The sequence below is a fragment of the Lipotes vexillifer genome, unplaced genomic scaffold, assembly GCF_000442215.2.
Source record: "Lipotes vexillifer unplaced genomic scaffold, Lipotes_vexillifer_v1.1 scaffold251, whole genome shotgun sequence".
NCBI classification, from domain to species: domain Eukaryota; kingdom Metazoa; phylum Chordata; class Mammalia; order Artiodactyla; family Lipotidae; genus Lipotes; species Lipotes vexillifer.
Genome location: NW_006770868.1, coordinates 726,287 through 735,608, shown reverse-complemented (window position 1 = coordinate 735,608; position 9,322 = coordinate 726,287). Strand labels below are relative to the sequence as shown.

Genomic DNA, 9,322 nt, shown 5'->3' with positions numbered 1-9,322 from the left:
CAAAAAAAAAAAAAAAAAAAAAAAAAAGAATGTGAAAATACGCAAAGTCATTACAGCTGGTGATAAATGCAGTGAAGAAAGTTCAACAGGGTGACAACGGGGAGTGATGAGGTGGGGCTGCTTTAGATGGGGGATCCAGGAAGACTTCTCAGAGGAGGTGGCATTTGAGCTGAGACCCAAAGGACGTGAGGGAGGGGGGCCTTGGAGCTCTGTGAGGGAGCAGAGTACTAGGCAGAGAGAAGAACCTGGTGTTCTCAGAAATGACATCAGTCTGGTCAGAGCAGAATGAGGGAGGGGAAGATGGGGAGGTGAGTGGGGCTGAAAAGTAAGTCACAGAACCACTGACCTCAAAGTCTTGATACTGCTCCTCTGCTAGAGATTTCTTCGCCACCACAAGCACCCGCAGCCCTTCCCGGGCCATGTTTCCACACTGAAAAGCAAACCCTGGTCAGCGGAGAGCCGCACTAAGGGCTCTGTATCCCAGACTCTCCTGGGGAGGGCTGGAGGCTGAAGTGGATGCCCCTCCCGAGGGGACAGTGCAATGGTAAATCAGAACGCTGCTTTCCCCTAAAGCAGTCTCTCTCAGCAAACCTTCCAAAGGGGTCTCAAAATTTAAGTCAATGCAGTAAGATCTCAGAGACTAATCTGGATTTCTGGCTCGTTGGAAAAACTGAACTTTTAACAAGAGCACTTTCCCAAATGACCACAGCCAGTGATACTGAAAGGCGGCTGTTTCCACACGGTCCCACAAAACATAGCTGTCAAGTGAAGGATATTCCAACACGTTCAACGCACAAAGTGTGATGCCGTCAGGAAACACATCCTGGTCCGTTTCATTCACCTGAGTTACCTGCCTGGCCCCTGTCGGCATTTGGGTTTGTTACTCACTAATTGGAAATGATATTACTGAACATAAAATGTGAATTCTGCGCCTGGAGATGGGAGATGAAACAGAAATGGCCTGATAGACTGGAGAGTTCCTTCCCTCCCTGCTACAGCCAATTCCCACGTCACAATCCGGGACAAGGCAGCCTGTGACGGGGCCCCATGATGCCCGTCTCCTGGTACCCACACCCTTGTATGTTCACCTGCCCTGAGTGCGCACTGGACCCAGTGCCTTGTTCCTAACAGACAGAATGTGGCAAAGTGAGGGGAGGTCGTTTCCAAGAAAGTCACTTCTCTCCGTTGCATCTCTCTGTTTCACTTCTCTCTGTTTCATCCACATGGCAAGGAACGTGGCTGCCTCCGGCCTAGAGGCACTGAGGAGCTGAATCCTGCCCATGACCACTAAGTGGGCTGGGAAGTGGGTCCCGCCCCAGCTGAGCCTTCAGATGAGACGCCAGCCTCGGATGATCCCTTGACCAAAGCCGAAGAGACCCTGAGCTGAGGACCCAGCCAAGCTGTGCCTGGATTGCTGATTCGCAGAAACTGTAAGAAATTACACGCGTCCTCCTAAGCTGCTAAGTTTGGGGGTGATTTGTTACATAGACGCAGAAAACACTATTCCATGCAAGGGACAGACTCCAGGACACGCATCCGAGGCCCCGTTTCCACACCCCACGTCATGCTTACCTCTTCCTCCAGCCAGTCGTTGTACTGCACGATGCCAGCCATGACGACATCCGCTCCCTTCATGTAAAACGTAATCTCCCCAGTCGATTCATCCTAGAGGGGGGGGGCCGGGAGGAATGAACACCCAAGAGGAACACTTGTGTTCCGCTCCAGTGGCCGCTTCCCACGAGAGAGGCTGCACAAAGTGTACTCAGTGGACGCCAGTGTTTTCTCACTTGGCCGAAGATGAAAAGTGAGAGGGGAGCCTCACTTTGGGGCAAAGGCCACAGAAAACAAGAAAACTCAAAGCATTTGGGAAATCATTAAATGATGAAAGCAAGATCAAAAGGATTGAAGAACTCTGTTTTTACAGTTATTCCTATTCTAACGGGAACGGACTGACCCTCACACTGTAAGATAATTTTAAATTTATACGCAGGGCTGCCAGTTTTGCCAAAACGTGGTCTACCAGAAAGAGTTGGGAAGTAAGATAATTCTCGAGATCAGGGTTTCTCAGCCTTGGCACTGTTAATATTTGGGGCTGGAGAATTCTTTGCCGTGAGGGGGCTGGACTCTGCATTGCACCATCTCCCGCGGCATCCCTAGCCCACTAGATGCCAGCAGCAATCTCCATGGTGACAACCAAAATGTCTCCAGACATTAACAAATGTCCCCTGGGGGACACATTGCCTCAGTTGACAGCTACTGCTCTAGACAACGTGGGACCCTTACGTCTGTCTACCTGAGGACTTAGCTAGAGAGCAAAGCACCCAGATTTTCAGTTCCCACTGACCAGATTTTCTGGGGAGAGGCTGACATCACAGCACAGACATCAGATGCTTAGACCCGGCACCAGCTCCCAGCTGTGTGCACCTGGACAAGCTCCTTGTTTTCTCTAGACCTCAGTTTCCTCCTCTGTAAAATCGGGATCCTAACAACCCTCACCGTATAGCTTGCTGGGGCTTAAACGAGGTCATCTACATAGAGCAGGTAGCAAAGGGCCAACATCCACAGAAAATGCTCACCCAGTGTTATTATTCCTGTGGGGGTGACAGTCACTCCTCAAGACCCTCAGTCGCACTGTTTGTAGAAAACAAGGTTTAAGCTGGGGGTCTGAATGGGGGTGGTTTTGCCCCCAGGGGACTTCTGACAATGTCTGGACACATATTTGATTGTCTCAACTGGGAGGTGCTACTGGCATCTAGTGGGTGGAGACCAAGGATGCTGCTAACCGTCCTACAATGCACAGGGCAGTCCCCGCAACAGAGAATCGTCCCGCCCCAAATGTCAATGGTGCTGAGGCTGAGAAACCCTGGCTTTAAGGAATGACGGTGAAATCGTCAATTCTTATCCCATGACTCTTTCCTCGCAGACCTGAATCACAGGGAGGCTGGAGGCAACGGAGATGAGCAAGGCTAACTGAGCACGGCCATCACCACCTTGTGCCTAAATTCTGCTACCCTAGGAAGCCCAGAATGCATGCCTGTAAGCTCTTCATTGAAGAGGAAATAAACACCCAAGGCCAAATCAGTGGTATAGCTTCATCTACTAAAGCAACTCCTGAATGCCTCTGATCACGGACAATCTTTTAGAACAACACGCTTACTCATAAAAGCACCCACAGGCCACGAACAGGCACCTGCACTTTAAAAGCATTAGAACTGCAGGCTGCTTCTTTGATGGACTGCATCTATGCTTGCTTGTGACTCGGGCCAAAGATAGCCGTGGGGTCTGAACATGAAAGCACCTGAGGTTTCTTTTTCCTTTCGCCTTCATCCAAATGCTGCTATGGGAAATGACGTCCCCCTCCCCAGCTTCCCCTACTCCAGAAGGGGCTCAAGAGAACTCGGACATCTTGTCCAATATAAATACTGTGCCGACTGCCTCCTCCTGTTAGTCATTTCCTCCCACCAAGTTCATCACAAGGTTACTTCGTTCCCATATTATGGCAAGATTACGCTATAAATTTACAGAGATCTGCTGGTTGTGTTGCATTGTTTTGGGGCCTCATCTTTTTCCACTGTGGTCTGACTCTGGCACCTGTTCAAAGGCCTCTTTTATTCAGACAGTGACAAGGGTATGATCTATACCAGTGATCTGACTTCAGCACGCCAAGGGGGAAGGGTGAGGGGAGGGCAGTGGAACATCTTGTAACACAACAAAAACAAAACTGGCGACACAGAGACAAACACGCAAGCCCCAACGAAACCGGCTTCTCTAACCTCTAACCTTCTCTAACCTTCTCAGAAGAGAGATTCACGCAAAGACCTCACCTTGCTTGGCGAGGGTAAGAAGACGCTGCACAGAACTGTCCATGAGCTCACACATGCTTAAGAGCGTTGATGAGCCAGGTGAGAACAAAACTGTAACTGTCAACCGTCATTGAACCAGGCTGAGAACCATTTTATAACTGAGGGAAAACTCCCTCACATCAGGTAACCGGGCAGTTACTTTCACACAACAGACAGAAAAGATGGCCACATCAGAACAGAGTTTCTCAGCCCTGGCACGATGAACATTTGGGGCTGGAACATTCTTTGGTATGAGGCTGTCCTGACCTCTATCCACTAGATGCCAGTGGCACCACCCCCTGAGCTGCAACAACCAAAAATGTCCCCAGATGTGTCCCCATGTCCCCTGGGGGCAAGATGGCCCCAGGATGAGAATCGCTTTGTGAAAGGGGAACAGTGAGATCCGTGCTAAGTGGAGAGCTAGCTCCACAGCCCCGGGCACGGATCTGCGCCCTGTAAAACCAAAGATAGAGAGGGAGACAGGTCAGAAAAAAAAATATTCACAAAACAATATGCATCACATTAAAGACAGCCTAACAAAGATGGATGTGCACAGATTCATTGTTAATAGTGAGAGATGGAAAACAACCTAAGTATCCAAGAAAGGAATATTTGATTAAATAATGCTACATTTTTTCAGCAAAACACCATGCCCACATTAAAATCATAAAAATCATGTTTTAATAATATGAGAACATTTTCACTATACTTACTGTTCAATGGAGGGGGTGGGAGTTTTAGAAAGCTTTAGGTGGAGTCTGAAGCCAGTTTTATAAAATTGTGTGTGGCTATTTACACTCATTTATGCTTAGAGAAAAAACTGAAGGGAAATTCCCTGAAAAGGCAAGAGTGGTTTGTCTTTGGCTGACGGAAATACAGATGAAAGGTTCTGATCCCCTTCTATACATACGTACCTGTTCCGAATGCTGATTTTTTTAAAATATAATCTGGGAAGGGTGAAGTGCTCTTGTAAAGTAATGATAGATTTGCCCAAGCAAACAGTATCCCACACTCCCGGACACAGATCCCGTTCTTGCTGTGGGAAGATACAGGGGTGACATCTCATAAAATATGATGCATGTCTGGGAATAACAGCCCTTTGCCTTAATTAAAGGAAGGGTGACGCACTCAACCCACTTATTCTAGAACGGCTGATATCGGGACTATGTGATGATGATTCAACCCTCAAGTGACTCCAGCATAGTCCATGGCCCTAGAACTTGGAAAAACAGAGGCTGGAACAAAATAAAAGTAATTCCATAGTAGATAATGACTCTAATTCCCCAGGAAACACCCACCCACAGGATTCATGTGGCTGCTTCCAGGCCATGGATGTTCTTGACATCAGACATGCACTCAAGATATGGTTTAAAGGCCACGGGGCAGGCTAGGTGCAGACCAGTGGGGAAAGCAGCAGCTGCACGGGAGGAAAAGCCCCCATCCCACTCAAAAACTGCCAAGGATGTATGTCTGGTAGAGTCTGAAGACTACTGGCATCAGGGACATAAAAATCCCTTAAAATGTGTCGTCCTCAAGGCACATTCGTACTGTGTGTCACTGGACCATCAGTACTGCAGCTCATGGAGCTGTTTCGAACTTTTACCTGGAGAAACAGCCTCTTCAGTGACTCCCACTTTCCCCACCTCCCGGTGTGCTCACACCCCTGGGTCATCCAGGCCCACCAAGTGGTGGGCTGGGACCCAGGGACCTGCTTCTAATAACAGAATAAGGCAAAAGTGAAGGGAGGTCGGTTCTGAGACGACGTGCCTTCTGTCTTGCTCACACTCTCACAGACTCACTTGGATGAAGCCAGCTGATGTGGGAGCTGGTCTATGGAGAGGCCTGTGGGGCAGTGGATGAGGGTGGCCTCTGGCCATCAGCTGGTATAGAGCTAAAGTCCTCAGCCCAACAACTGCAAGGAACTGACTCTTACTGACAACACTGATTTCACCTGGCAGTGAATCCTGCCCCGGCTGAACCCTGGATGACTGCAGCCTATGAGAGATCCCGAGGCAGAGGGCCCGGCGAGGCTGCATCCGGACTCCTGGGCCCCCAGAAATTGTCAGATAACACTTCCTGTTGTTTTAAGCCATCACACGCGGGATAATCTGCCACAGCGCCATAGGTAATTAACACACTACCCTCAACGTTACTGTGGGTGCTCTGTGAGCTTTCCCACAACCCTCTCCTCACACCCAAACTCCCAGGGCCTGGCGATAAAGAGCATATGACCCGGGAGCCAGACAGCCTGGGGCAGAAGCCTAGCTCCACCTTTTCCAGCTGTAAGAACTTAGGGAGGTTTCTTCTCTCTATACCTCAGTTTTCTCCTCTGTTAGAAGCCAACTGCAATGGTATCATGAGAATTACATGAGCTGTTTTATGCACATCATTTACAACCGTGACTAGCACCCAATAAGCACCATTTAAATGTTACCTCTGTTATTATTATTGTTCCTAACTCTGTTCCTATTACTAGCGCTGCTAATAGCACTATTACTAATTACTCCTGTTACCAATTCTATTATTACTAATTTACTACAATAGGATCTACAACTCTGACCCCTAAGGCATGAAACACTTGTGTAGATAGGGCGGAGGGGATCCTCATTTGTTTAAAAAATGAGAGAGTCGTATTCCAAAGATTCTCATGATCTGGGGCAGCATTTTCTCCAGCCAAGCCAAACAATGTGAAGAACCTTTAAGAACACCAGGGAACCATCTCAATACCACAATAGGACTGGGACCGAAGCAGTCTGCAATTTTTAAAGCTCCTATGGTTAATTCCGATAATCAGCCAGGTTTTGTTTGTTCATTTGTTTAGATCTCGTTTTATTTATTTTTGGCCATGCTGGGTCTTCGTTGCTGCCCTCAGGCTTTCTCTAGTTGCGGCGAGCGGGGGCTACTCTTCGCTGCCGTGCGTGCGCAGGCTTCTCATTGTGGTGGCTTCTCTTGTTGCGGAGCACGGGTTTTAGGCACGCTGGCTTCAGTAGTTGTGGCATGCTGGCTTCAGTAGTTGTGGCACACAGGCTCAGTAGTTGTGGCACATGGACTTAGTTGCTCTGCAGCATGTGGGATCTTCCCGGACCAGGGCTCGAATCCGTGTCCCCTGCATTGGCAGGCGGATTCTTATCCACTGTGCCACCAGGGAAGTCCCTATCAGCCAGGTTTAAGAACTACTGAGCAGAGTGGCTTATGAACACAGGGCTTCCAGCCTTCCCAGAATGGAAAGTGTGAGTAAAAGAGCAAATAGGAAAACAAGGTATTAATTCAGATTGGCAAGATTTTAAAAGTCCGACACTATCAAGCGTTGGTGAGGATGTAGAAAAACAGTGGGACTAAGATTAGTATAAGCACTTTGGAGAAAAAGTTGAAAAAACCTGGTAAAGTTAAAGATGTATATATTCTACCACCCAGCACGTCCACCTCCGGGTGTAGCCCACAGAAAAACACGGACATATGTACAGTGGAGACTGCAGCAGACAAGGCTGCGCACGGCAGCGGTCTTTCTATCGGCACAAAAAGTGGCAATGACCTAAACGTGTATCAAGAGGGAACGGCAACAGACGGAAGGAACTGAGGTATATTTGCACAATGCAATACAAGTCAGCGAAGAGAAATAAAGTGGGATTACGTGCATCAACATAAATAAAGCTTTTTGTAAAATGTTAAACAAAAATTAGGATGTGGGATAATAATATATACACTACAATGACACTTTATAGAGAGAATAAAAACATGAAAACCATAATACATATTATTTATACCCAATGTGTCTGATAATAGTATTTTAAAATTCACAGGAGTGATAAACCTGGGGTGGGACTGAAGAGGAAGCACATCTAGAAAGGACAGATGGGATTTCAATTGAGTGCACAATGTTTTCTTTGTTTAAAAAAAATTTTTAACTATGATACATGCAAAAGTGTGGATCAATACATAAATATAAATTTGAGCAAACGAACTCAAACACGAAATGGTATCTACTGTACAGATTCCTTTATATAAAGTTCAAAAAGAGACAAAATCAGTCAGTGGTAGAAATGGGACAGTGGTTATATCCTCGTGGGGAGGAAGGATGCAGTAACCAGAAAGGGGTACGAGGGAGCAGCTGGGGTGATGGTGGGAGGGATTCTGTTCCTTGCTCGGGATGCGAGTGACACTGTGTTAACTTTGTTAACACCTGAGCTGTACACTCCTGAGGTCTGCACTTTTCTCTTTGTATTCTGTACTTCAATAAAAGCTTCAAAAAATATAAAAGGAAAAAAATCTGAAATATTAAGGCCAAAATGACGATGTGGAGTGATCACGACACTTTCTTCCAATAACTTGTGTGACTGTATGAATGAAAAATCATCGAAAATATCTCATTCCAAGGGTATCGAGACTATTCAATGGGAAAACAATAGTCTCTTGCAGCCAACGGTGCTGGGACAACTCGACATCCACACACAAAAGAATGCAGTTAAAACCCCTAACTCACACCATATATGAAAATACCTCAAAATGGATCAATGATCTAAAGAGATAAAACTACAAAAACTTTTAAGAGAAAACACAGGGGTAAATTTTCATGACCTTAGCTTTAGCAATGGACTCTCAGATACGACACCAAAGTCAAGAGCAACAGAGGAAGAAAATAAGTTGGACTTCATCAAAATTAGTAACTTCTGTGCATCAAAAGAACTTTATCAAGGAAGCAAAAAGACAAGCTACAGAATGAAAGAAAATATTTGTATATCATATCTCTCGTAAGGGTCTAGTATCCAGACTACATCAAGAACTCTTACAACAATAAAAGACTGTCCATTTCAAAAGTGGGCAAACGACTTGAACAGACATGTCTCCAAGGAAGAATACAAGTGGTCGACAAGTATATGAGAAGATGCTCAACATCATTAGCTATTAGGAAAACGCAAATCAAAACCACGACGAAATAGCGCTTCACAGAAACTAGGATGGCTACAATGAAAAAAAAAAAAAGGGAAATAACAAGCACTGATGAGGATATGGAGGAACCAGAAGCTTCATACGCTGCCGGCAGAAGGTATCGGGCTGGTGAAGAAGCTTGTTCAGGCCTTTCTGTAACATCTTTACACAAAGACCTGAACGAACTTTTTGGCCAACCCTATAAATGGTGCAGCATTTTGTAGAAAAGTTTGGCGACTCCTCATAAAGTTAAAAGATAAAATCATCCAGCAATTGGGAAATAGACCCAGCAATTCCACTCCTAGGTATCTACTCAAAAGAACTGAAAACAGGGCTTCCCTGGTGGCGCAGTGGTTGAGAGTCCGCCTGCCGATGCAGGGGACGCGGGTTCAAGCCCTGGTCCGGGAAGATCCCACATGCCGCGGAGCGGCTGGGCCCGTGAGCCATGGCCGCTGATCCTGAGCGTCCGGAGCCTGTGCTCCGCAACGGGAGAGGCCGCAACAGTGAGAGGCCCGCATACCGCAAAAAAAAAAAAAAAAAAAAAAAAAAAAGAA

At 46.7% G+C, this 9,322-nt stretch overlaps 1 protein-coding gene across 1 annotated transcript in view; it reads right to left on the bottom strand.

The window, feature by feature from the left end:
* Positions 1 to 9,322, bottom strand: part of ATP9A (ATPase phospholipid transporting 9A) — a 134,798-nt gene that overhangs the window by 28,814 nt on the left and 96,662 nt on the right. Inside the window, exons 16-17 of the mRNA XM_007446366.1 lie at positions 1,573 to 1,665; positions 347 to 430 (exon numbers count right to left, since the gene is read on the bottom strand). Of these exons, the coding sequence (XP_007446428.1) occupies positions 347 to 430; positions 1,573 to 1,665 (177 nt within the window). The remainder of the gene's footprint in view (positions 1 to 346; positions 431 to 1,572; positions 1,666 to 9,322) is intronic.